We start from the raw sequence: 11780 nt of genomic DNA, 5'->3' as shown, positions 1-11780 counted from the left end.
ATTTCCCGAAACAGCGGCTGGTAATCCAGCGCTAGAATCTTGCTTGCTTGACCAATATTTGTTTACGTAGCACATTCCTAGCTCGTCACAGGTGTTACCGACCAAGCATGGCGTTGCTTCCTTGATTAAAAAAGAGGAGGAGTTGCTTAAAACTTCACAGGATCCGCAGCTCAGCTCAAGAGCGCTGTGTTGTGCTCTTGAACTGTGCTAGGTAAACAATTCACGAAAGCTGACCAATAAGGAAGAGGGTGGTAATTTGACAGCTTGATCTCTCGTAATGAAGTTTTGATTAATTAAAAGGTGCTGTTGTATTACGGACCTGTGAATCATTTGTACTCGAATATGTTCGGGACGCCTTCGCCTTCCAATTCTTAACTTGTCCACTGCCAGTTAATTGCGCCACCTTCTACGTGCCCATGGAATTCGTACTCACTTCTAATTTTGTGTTCATTTCTAGATATCTTGATAAAAATAAAATAAGTCAACTCGCAGAAAACGTTTTCTCAGGACTCTCGAGTCTGCGTTCGCTGTAAGTATATTGCCCTAAATACACTTTCAAAATATGACACGGCTTTGCCCCTCTCCACTCTACAAATAATTGTGCGACTTAGTTACAAAGTGACTCACACGGCTGAGTTAAATAAAGTCTTTACAGTATTGAACCCTTTCAGGTCAAAAATTAAAGTTCATTTGAACCTTTGCCTTCTAAGGTACACACTAAATGTTATTCCAGTCTGTCATTTTGGTTCTTTCTGTGGAACCTCTGATTTGATCTTAGCCAAGATCCCTTTTTCTAATGAAGAAGCACATAAGACAATCATAATAATTTCTACTGACAAACATGGATTTTCGACTCAAGGAAATGACAGTAGCAGTATTCACATTAGAGGACGGAAAACTCGTCAGGCGGGTAACCCGTCTGACTAGTTTGCCGTCGGAGTGTAAATTCGCGATGAAAAAGTTATTTGACTTACCGACATAAATTCACATTAGGACGAGTTTTTAGGACGCGTTAGGATGCCGAGGTACTGGTGCAAGATGTGCGTGGTTACCTAGCCAGCATTCTAATCGGCTCATTTTCTCCTAAAACTCGACCTGGAAACCCGTTTAAGTGTGAATCTGTGATGCATTTTGACGAGAATGCTAAGAACAAAACGGCAATTATAACTAAAATGGTATTCATTGCATTGTTCTTCTTTAATTTGAATTTAGTACTTATTTCTAATTTTATTTTCATTTCTAGATATCTCAGGGAGAATGAAATTACTCAACTCCCAGAGAGCGCTTTCTCAGGACTCACACGTCTATCTTATCTGTAAGTGAATTGCCTTAATACACTTTTAACTGAATATGACACAAATGACTGTGTAACTTTGTTACAAAGTGACTCACACAGCTGAGTTAAACAAAGTCTTTACGGCAATTAACCTAGGCTCGATATCCGCTGCTCACTCGAGTTCAGGTATCCTCCCCGAGAAGAGACGGCTGGACGCGTGAGCGATAACTTGTGTTTGTGACGTAAATTCAAATATAATTTGTGCGAACAAGTTAATATTTGCGGGGAAATAGCATTAGACATCCCAAAACACTGATTTTAACAAAGCAATAATTACATAACAATGCCTAAAACGTCCGTGCGAAGTTTCCAGATGATACGAGCTTGAGTTTGTGGTTAAATGATCAATATCAGTTTAAATTCAACTGGCGAATCATCAAAAAAATATTTGGCCGCTTCAGCTCTCGGTCTACCTCATCGGCCCCCTCGTTTTGCCACCAATAAACTCAGCAGTAATTTCAATTGATCTTGAGAAATTTTACTTGCTCTTATATTAGCGAAGTCTGAGGAGAAAATGGCAATAGCAATGGATTTGAAAGCCGCTGACCGTGGCGCCAACTGGAAAATCAGTGAAGTTTCCGAACTCAGGCGGTAGAAAACGACACAATCCCCTTTCGCCAGCTTCTCGAACACTTTACGTTGTCGAAATCTTGCATGTTTCCTACCTTAAAAGCACTGTAAACCTCGAACCGGCGGGGTCAAAGAATACCTTCGCAGCCAAAAAATATATTTATGCGAGACCGATTTGTGCAGGCGAGTTTTTGGTTGGCGGAGATTAACAATGGCTCACCTCACGCGTCCTGCCGTGATTTCGGGAGTGAGCGCTGGCTCATTTCCCGAAACAGCGGCTGGTAATCCAGCGCTAGAACCTTGCTTGCTTGACCAATATTTGTTTACGTAGCACATTCCTTGCTCGTCACAGGTGTGACCGACCAAGCATGGCGTTGCTTCCTTGATTAAAATAGAGGAGGAGTTGCTTAAAACTTCACAGGATCCGCAGCTCAGCTCAAGAGCGCTCTGTTGTGCTCTTGAACTGTGCTAGGTAAACAATTCACGAAAGCTGACCAATAAGAAAGAGGGTGGTAATTTGACAGCTTGGTCTCTCGTAATGAGGTTTTGATTGATTAAAAGGTGCTGTTGTCTTACGGACCTGTGAATCATTTGTACTCGAATATGTTCGGGACGCCTTCGCCTTCCAATTCTTAACTTATCCACTGCCAGTTAATTGCGCCACCTTCTACGTGCCCATGGAAATTCGTACTCATTTCTAATTTTGTGTTCATTTCTAGATATCTTGATAAAAATAAAATAAGTCAACTCGCAGAAAACGTTTTCTCAGGACTCTCGGGTCTGCGTTCGCTGTAAGTATATTGCCCTAAAAACACTTTCAAAATATGACACGGCTTTGCGCCTCTCCACTCTACAAATAATTGTGCAACTTAGTTACAAAGTGACTCACACGGCTGAGTTAAATAAAGTCTTTACAGTAATGAACCCTTTTAGGTCAAAAATTAAAGTTCATTTGAACCTTAGCCTTTTAAGGTAAACACTACATATTATTCTAGTCTGTCATTTTGGTTCTTTCTGTGGAACCTTTGATTTGATCTTAGCCAAGATCCCTTTTTCTAATGAAGAAGCACATAAGACAATCATAATAATTTCTACTGACAAACATGGATTTTCGACTCAAGGAAATGACAGTAGCAGTATTCACATTACAGGACGGGAAACTCGTCAGGCGGGTAACCCGTCTGACTAGTTTCCCGTCCGATTGTGAATTCGCGATGAAAAAGCTATTTGACTTACCGACATAAATTCACATTAGGACGAGTTTTTAGGACGCGTTAAGATGCCGAGGTACTGGTGCGAGATGTGCGTGGTTACCTAGCCAGCATTCTAATCGGCTCATTTTCTCCTAAAACTCGACCTGGAAACCCGTTTAAGTGTGAATCTGTGATGCATTTTGACGAGAATGCTAAGAACAAAACGGCAATTATAACTAAAATGGTATTCATTGCATTCTTCTTCTTTAAATTTGAATTTAGTACTTATTTCTAATTTTATTTTCATTTCTAGATATCTCAGGGAGAATGAAATTACTCAACTCCCAGAGAGCGCTTTCTCAGGACTCACACGTCTATCTTCTCTGTAAGTGAATTGCCTTAATACACTTTTAACTGAATATGACATAAATGACTGTGTAACTTTGTTACAAAGTGACTCACACAGCTGAGTTAAACAAAGTCTTTACGGCAATTAACCTAGGCTCGATATCCGCTGCTCACTCGAGTTCAGGTATCCTCCCCGAGAAGAGACGGCTGGACGCGTGAGCGATAACTTGTGTTTGTGACGTAAATTCAAATATAATTTATGCGAACAAGTTAATATTTGCGGGGAAATAGCATTAGACATCCCAAAACACTGATTTTAACAAAGCAATAATTACATAACAATGCCTAAAACGTCCGTGCGAAGTTTCCAGATGATACGAGCTTGAGTTTGTGGTTAAATGATCAATATCAGTTTAAATTCAACTGGCGAATCATCAAAAAAATATTTGGCCGCTTCAGCTCTCGGTCAACCTCATCGACCCCCTCGTTTTGCCACCAATAAACTCAGCAGTAATTTCAATTGATCTTGAGAAATTTTACTTGCTCTTATATTAGCGAAGTCTGAGGAGAAAATGGCAATAGCAATGGATTTGAAAGCCGCTGACCGTGGCGCCAACTGGAAAATCAGTGAAGTTTCCGAACTCAGGCGGTAGAAAACGACACAATCCCCTTTCGCCAGCTTCTCGAACACTTTTCGTTGTCGAAATCTTGCATGTTTCCTACCTTAAAAGCACTGTAAACCTCGAACCGGCGGGGTCAAAGAATACCTTCGCAGCCAAAAAATATATTTATGCGAGACCGATTTGTGCAGGCGAGTTTTTGGTTGGCGGAGATTAACAATGGCTCACCTCACGCGTCCTGCCGTGATTTCGGGAGTGAGCGCTGGCTCATTTCCCGAAACAGCGGCTGGTAATCCAGCGCTAGAACCTTGCTTGCTTGACCAATATTTGTTTACGTAGCACATTCCTAGCTCGTCACAGGTGTGACCGACCAAGCATGGCGTTGCTTCCTTGATTAAAATAGAGGAGGAGTTGCTTAAAACTTCACAGGATCCGCAGCTCAGCTCAAGAGCGCTCCGTTGTGCTCTTGAACTGTGCTAGGTAAACAATTCACGAAAGCTGACCAATAAGGAAGAGGGTGGTAATTTGACAGCTTGGTTTCTCGTAATGAGGTTTTGATTGATTAAAAGGTGCTGTTGTCTTACGGACCTGTGAATCATTTGTACTCGAATATGTTCGGGACGCCTTCGCCTTCCAATTCTTAACTTATCCACTGCCAGTTAATTGCGCCACCTTCTACGTGCCCATGGAAATTCGTACTCATTTCTAATTTTGTGTTCATTTCTAGATATCTTGATAAAAATAAAATAAGTCAACTCGCAGAAAACGTTTTCTCAGGACTCTCGGGTCTGCGTTTGCTGTAAGTATATTGCCCTAAATACACTTTCAAAATATGACACGGCTTTGCGCCTCTCCACTCTACAAATAATTGTGCGACTTAGTTACAAAGTGACTCACACGGCTGAGTTAAATAAAGTCTTTACAGTAATGAACCCTTTCAGGTCAAAAATTAAAGTTCATTTGAACCTTAGCCTTCTAAGGTAAACACTACATATTATTCTAGTCTGTCATTTTGGTTCTTTCTGTGGAACCTTTGATTTGATCTTAGCCAAGATCCCTTTTTCTAATGAAGAAGCACATAAGACAATCATAATAATTTCTACTGACAAACATGGATTTTCGACTCAAGGAAATGACAGTAGCAGTATTCACATTACAGGACGGGAAACTCGTCAGGCGGGTAACCCGTCTGACTAGTTTCCCGTCCGATTGTGAATTCGCGATGAAAAAGCTATTTGACTTACCGACATAAATTCACATTAGGACGAGTTTTTAGGACGCGTTAAGATGCCGAGGTACTGGTGCGAGATGTGCGTGGTTACCTAGCCAGCATTCTAATCGGCTCATTTTCTCCTAAAACTCGACCTGGAAACCCGTTTAAGCGTGAATCTGTGATGCATTTTGACGAGAATGCTAAGAACAAAACGGCAATTATAACTAAAATGGTATTCATTGCATTGTTCTTCTTTAAATTTGAATTTAGTACTTATTTCTAATTTTATTTTCATTTCTAGATATCTCAGGGAGAATGAAATTACTCAACTCCCAGAGAGCGCTTTCTCAGGACTCACACGTCTATCTTCTCTGTAAGTGAATTGCCTTAATACACTTTTAACTGAATATGACATAAATGACTGTGTAACTTTGTTACAAAGTGACTCACACAGCTGAGTTAAACAAAGTCTTTACGGCAATTAACCTAGGCTCGATATCCGCTGCTCACTCGAGTTCAGGTATCCTCCCCGAGAAGAGACGGCTGGACGCGTGAGCGATAACTTGTGTTTGTGACGTAAATTCAAATATAATTTGTGCGAACAAGTTAATATTTGCGGGGAAATAGCATTAGACATCCCAAAACACTGATTTTAACAAAGCAATAATTACATAACAATGCCTAAAACGTCCGTGCGAAGTTTCCAGATGATACGAGCTTGAGTTTGTGGTTAAATGATCAATATCAGTTTAAATTCAACTGGCGAATCATCAAAAAAATATTTGGCCGCTTCAGCTCTCGGTCTACCTCATCGGCCCCCTCGTTTTGCCACCAATAAACTCAGCAGTAATTTTAATTGATCTTGAGAAATTTTACGTGTTCCAACAGTATCGAAGTCTGAGGAGAAAATGGCAATAGCAATGGATTTGAAAGCCGCTGACCGTGGCGCCAACTGGAAAATCAGTGAAGTTTCCGAACTCAGGCGGTAGAAAACGACACAATCCCCTTTCGCCAGCTTCTCGAACACTTTTCGTTGTCGAAATCTTGCATGTTTCCTACCTTAAAAGCACTGTAAACCTCGAGCCGGCGGGGTCAAAGAATACCTTCGCAGCCAAAAAATATATTTATGCGAGACCGATTTGTGCAGGCGAGTTTTTGGTTGGCGGAGATTAACAATGGCTCACCTCACGCGTCCTGCCGTGATTTCGGGAGTGAGCGCTGGCTCATTTCCCGAAACAGCGGCTGGTAATCCAGCGCTAGAACCTTGCTTGCTTGACCAATATTTGTTTACGTAGCACATTCCTAGCTCGTCACAGGTGTGACCGACCAAGCATGGCGTTGCTTCCTTGATTAAAATAGAGGAGGAGTTGCTTAAAACTTCACAGGATCCGCAGCTCAGCTCAAGAGCGCTCTGTTGTGCTCTTGAACTGTGCTAGGTAAACAATTCACGAAAGCTGACCAATAAGGAAGAGGGTGGTAATTTGACAGCTTGGTTTCTCGTAATGAGGTTTTGATTGATTAAAAGGTGCTGTTGTCTTACGAACCTGTGAATCATTTGTACTCGAATATGTTCGGGACGCCTTCGCCTTCCAATTCTTAACTTATCCACTGCCAGTTAATTGCGCCACCTTCTACGTGCCCATGGAAATGCAATTGATCTTATATTTTAACGCCCTGAGTCGTTCACAGACTCCTTTTAGGACAATTGGAATTACTGCTCTTGTCTAAGGGTGCGTTGGATTGACAGTATTTCGGAATAGGAATACATGGAATAGAAGTTAGAAATCCTTCTTTTTTGCGGAGATTCACATTAATGTTGTCAAACATATGCTAAAATTCTATTTTAAACATAGCTCTATTATCCTTGTTGTTGCAAAACGCCACACATGGTGTTTTAAATCATCACTCCACGTATTCTTATTCCGGAATAAGGTCAATCGAACGCACCCTAAATAGAATCGAATACAACCGTGATTCGCAAATGCTGAGAACGAAACGGCAATTAAACTAAATTTAGATTGATTGCATTGTTCAGGGGTCCATGAGGACTAACGAGCCCTTTTCTAGGGAGGTTTGGGCACATTCTCCACAGGGAACATTTTTGAGTCTGAAGTTCTCTGAGATGCAATCTACTGTATTCTGGACGCTTAAATTTAGCAAATGCCTGGATGTAATGCTAAAGTATTAAATAAAATACAGGTGTGGTTGCGGTCAAAGGAGTAAGTAATACTTTATGATGCTAGCAGGGGCCGAAGCGATTGCGGCGAGAGCACAACCTCCCGCCAAAGGCGGCAACATTGTTTCCCTGAAAAATTATCAATTCCAGTTTGTTTGAGACGGATATTTACTGCATGCATTCTGGGAGATTTGGTCATTTTCGACTAAAAATGTAGGCTTCGAACGCAGGTTCTAAGAAGCTTTATAACAACAATTTCAACAAAGGTAATGCGTCCCATGGACAGACCAATCATACGAAAATTTTTCTCGTGCTGCCAAAGAAACAATGACTTGCGTGGGCTTTCTTATTTCCGTAAAGTTAAGTAGATCACTTCCTTGGACATGCAGTTGAAATACATTTCTACGTAAAGCAAAGACTAAATCTCTAAGTTTAATTGGCGTTGCTTGCTGAGTTAAGACACATGTACAGTTGCAGCCGCTGCATTGATTGCTTAAAGGCCCACCTTCGACCAACAGGCAATGCGTGCCACGGAACAATTTTGATATATGAAAATCCCGTCAAAACTGAAATTCACCCAATCAGATCGCTACAATAAGCAATGCGAATTTCCATTAAAAAAAAACCAAACAGTTGAAATGCCTGTCTGTTGAAGATGGGCCTTTAATAGCTTCTATGTTCATTTTGCTTTTTGAGTAAAACTCAAGTAGGCAGTTTGCAGAACCGAAAAACCTGGATTCTGTATCACAGTGCGGCTAAAAGCTAAATAGATCTAAAATTGCTTATATTATAATTTGCGTAGAAATTTTCTTACAATCAGGAAGGCGATATAATGTCACTACAGTTACTACTCACTCGGTTTAATTTACAAGTGTCAATGGGATCGTTCTTTTGGCAATTAATGCTCCTTTACAAAAGCCTACCTACACTGGTACAACTGTTTGTAAGACACCCTGTAGAACAGACATTCGTATCCAGCCTACCTGGTCTTTTTGCGAAATTAAATGCGACGCCTGTAACCGGTTCGAAGCCAGTTTGTAAGGGCCGTTGACTCGAACGACGTTCGATAAATTTTCTTATTAACAATGTTTAGTAAAGACAATATATTTAAGTAACAAAGCTCGAAGTACCATCCAACACACGTTTACAAAAGAAAAACAAAGCCTCTTGTTGTTCTTCTTTAATTCGAAATTTGTACTCATTTCTAATTTTGGTTGCTGGTCATTTGTGGGTTCCAATGTTTCCGTGAGGAATGAATCAACGATGAAGTGATATATCATCGTTGATTCATTCCTCACGGGAACATTGGAATCCACAAATGACCAGTTCCTAACGTCAGTGGCGTTGCACCGGTATTGCGAGGTCACGGGTTCAAACCCCGTTGAGGTCCTGAACTTTTCGGGCTTCTTTACGCAATTGCAAAAATTGCGTTCGTAACTGCGACGATCATAGCTTCACTTGAAACAGTACATTACCTCTTATATTTTTCATGCTTTAATTTTATTATCGTAAATTCATGTTTTTTTTTTTTTTTAATTTAATGATGGATTAATTAATAAAGCTATTATTATTTCTGGGAATTGCCTAAGGGACACTACTCGTGCATGGCGTTGTCAGGTTACATGATGTTGATAGTAGTGGCCCCCGAGTTTGTACCATCAACAGCATGCAGCAACCATTTTGTATCAGCCTGCTAATGGTTTCTCTCAAGGTACAGCTGTACGTTTATACACCATATCTCTATGGGTTGCTGTACGGGGATTACCCCAAGCTGCTCTGTTCCTCTAATAGATGTCAAAGTCGCGAAGTGGGACCTTAATGTACCGATGTTTACAGCTGCAATGGTGCTGAACATATTGGAAGCTGTGATAATGATGCCGATGATGATGACCATGAGTCATCTGATGTTGATAATGTTGATGATGATCATGACTACGATGATGACGATGAAGAGGAGGAGGAGGAGGAAGACGAGGGAGATGAATAGGATACCTTTTTATATTTGTCAGGGAGTTGTGATAAAATTGCTTTTGGCTGATTGGGACAATCTGTCGTCATAACCAATTGCTACAAGGTATTACGTGTTCCAGCCTCGTTTTCACGTTAGCGTGGTCACGGTATCCGTTCTATTACTGTTGCGTGTCAGATAGACCCCAATTAAAAGGATGACAATTTTTGTGGAAAATTCGCCACCATTGACGATGGTAACAAAGCAGTTGAAGGTCAAGCTTCGTTTCCATGTTGAACTCTGAGGGTCACACTTTTAACCTCCCGTAGAAGCCGTCGGTGGAAGTTACAAAATTGCCGACAACATTTCACATGCTCCTTTGGGCCCCCTTAACACATTTAGATAGGCGCCTTTCTTTCATCAGGCAATTCCCACGGGATTACAGATACTCCCATACTAATTCGCAAGATTTGTCGACTGGCTGGCTACCGCGTACTGAACTAATTTACATACATTTGGCGAGTTGACAAGAATTTGCCAAAATCGCCACTCAGATTCACCACTATGTCTAGCCACCATGTATTGATGTGTTCAACAGTCCTTGCTATAAACCACTGCCGTCTCGTCCACTCGTCTACGGAATCGGGCGCAAATTTGCTACCTATTTGGCAGTGTAGGAAATGGTTAGGTGTTAGGGGGTATCATCATTTGGATTGGCCGTCTGGTACGTTATCGGTCTGGAGTTCCAAGAGATTCTGCCCCGATAAAAGTAATCATTAGCTGCTCGTCCGCTTTCTTAGCCGCTTTCATCATTATCTCATGCGCTTCAACAAAATGGAGTGCTAACGGAGGGTTAGGTTCACTCCTTGATTGCCAGTCCTCTCGCGAATTGTTGACTCATTTAGTTTTGCCACGAGTTCTCTCTCTGTGGCAATGGAATTCGTGTTATGATCACTAAACATTCCTTGTGATATTCCTCTTCAATACGCCACCTTTGCGAAGGCATTTAAGAGCAGCTAACTGTAAATATCGAGAATTCGCGGACAAATTAAAGTGCCAATCGGATTTCTTCATATTTGTCGAGAGAAACCATTTGGTGAACTATTATCGATGATATCAATTAAGCTTCCTAACTGACTTAGTTTTTGAGAAATCTGGCAATTGAAAACATCAAATACCGAGATCCCAACAAAAATGACCATGAAACTTTCTAGGAAATTTCAGTTCTTGCGTGTTTGGGTTTAGCAAATCAGTACGTCGCGATGAAACCATCTTTTGCACATGGACACCTATTTTTCTTAACAACTAGAAAATGTAAACATTTTGCAAAGATAGATAATTCTACTTTAGATTTTCGGCAGATTATTATTAAACTATAATATATAAAAAAAATTGGCTAGGACACTTAAAGCGCGACGCATTTAAGAGCTCTAAACGTGAAAGCAGTAACGCAATCAACAGGCTTCGGGACAATGAATTGACTACGTGTATCGTTTATACAACAAACTGGACCATTGCCAGCACATGAGGGATATTTTCTAGCATAATAAGAGCGCTAAAAAATGAAGTTCTGTTTACTTTTACCAAATTCTAGGATTTTATAGGAAATATCGCCACTTCGATTCAGTAGGTGATGAAAGTAACAATCAATTATCATACGATATGTATATACCTGTTAAACAAAGTCGTGCGTGCAAAACGACTTGGAGTAAAAGTTTCAATGCTACGCTTAAAACTATACCTTTAAAAGCGATAGACACGCATACTTAATACAATATTATACGACAAAAATTTCTTTCAAGACTATGTTTACAGAAGCATGTGGGTGGCCCTACAATTCAAATGCTATGTTGTCTTCTATTTCTTCGATCAAACATTTCGGTCGGTAACACAGGTGTATCAACGAGTTTTTGAGCTCAATCATGTAATCAAATCCTTTACACAAAAATTAATCAATAACGGAAATACCTCGAAAGTGGCGAGTCGTCTTTCCCCGATCTCTCGTGGGAATCGAACAAATCCAAGCAAGTACTCTCAGTTCATGATTCACTGTATTTTCCAGAAAGGACTGAGTGTGTGAGAGAATGAATGAAAAGCAGATCTTTCTTAAAATCCTCAGAATACTGAGTGGCTCTCACCTACTTTTCGTACAACTCATCGCGGACGATAAAAAGAGGAACTTCGGAGAGTTTGACGCCCAACAAGCTCTCTAGCTACTTGAAGATCGGGCGAGGGGTCAGCGGTCACGACAACCGAAGTGGGATAAAAGAGCGGGTGCGTGGCCATCTGCTCACAGACAGGAGGAAATGTGATGATAAAAACTCAATCAATGCTTGAACGTGATTGAAGATACCTCTTAACTGTTATGGTGTTGTT

The 11780-nt window shown here is 40.8% G+C and overlaps 1 protein-coding gene across 1 annotated transcript; it reads left to right on the top strand.

Moving 5' to 3' along the window:
- Positions 1–841: 841 nt before the first annotated feature.
- On the top strand, positions 842–9443 carry LOC138030900 (leucine-rich repeat-containing protein 15-like). Its single transcript, XM_068878758.1, has 8 exons — positions 842–941; positions 1244–1315; positions 1834–1927; positions 2626–2697; positions 3413–3484; positions 4795–4866; positions 5582–5653; positions 9293–9443. The coding sequence occupies exons 1-8, from the start codon at positions 842–844 to the stop codon at positions 9441–9443; spliced, it is 705 nt and encodes a 234-aa protein (XP_068734859.1).
- The last annotated feature ends 2337 nt before the right edge of the window (positions 9444–11780 follow it).

This window comes from Montipora capricornis, chromosome 13 (assembly GCF_036669925.1).
Source record: "Montipora capricornis isolate CH-2021 chromosome 13, ASM3666992v2, whole genome shotgun sequence".
In the NCBI taxonomy this organism is placed as follows: Eukaryota; Metazoa; Cnidaria; class Anthozoa; order Scleractinia; family Acroporidae; genus Montipora; species Montipora capricornis.
The sequence above is the reverse complement of the archived record's forward strand: the minus strand, read 5'-3'. Positions and strand labels throughout refer to the sequence as shown.

Bases quoted from the DNA above. Each gene is read 5' to 3' on its own strand.
- LOC138030900 (XM_068878758.1), top strand. From the start codon at position 842: ATGGATTTTCGACTCAAGGAAATGACAGTAGCAGTATTCACATTAGAG. The intron at 942-1,243 runs GTAAATTCGCGA...TTTCATTTCTAG, and splicing joins GACTAGTTTGCCGTCGGAGT to ATATCTCAGGGAGAATGAAA. The intron at 1,316-1,833 runs GTAAGTGAATTG...CTCTTATATTAG, and splicing joins CTCACACGTCTATCTTATCT to CGAAGTCTGAGGAGAAAATG.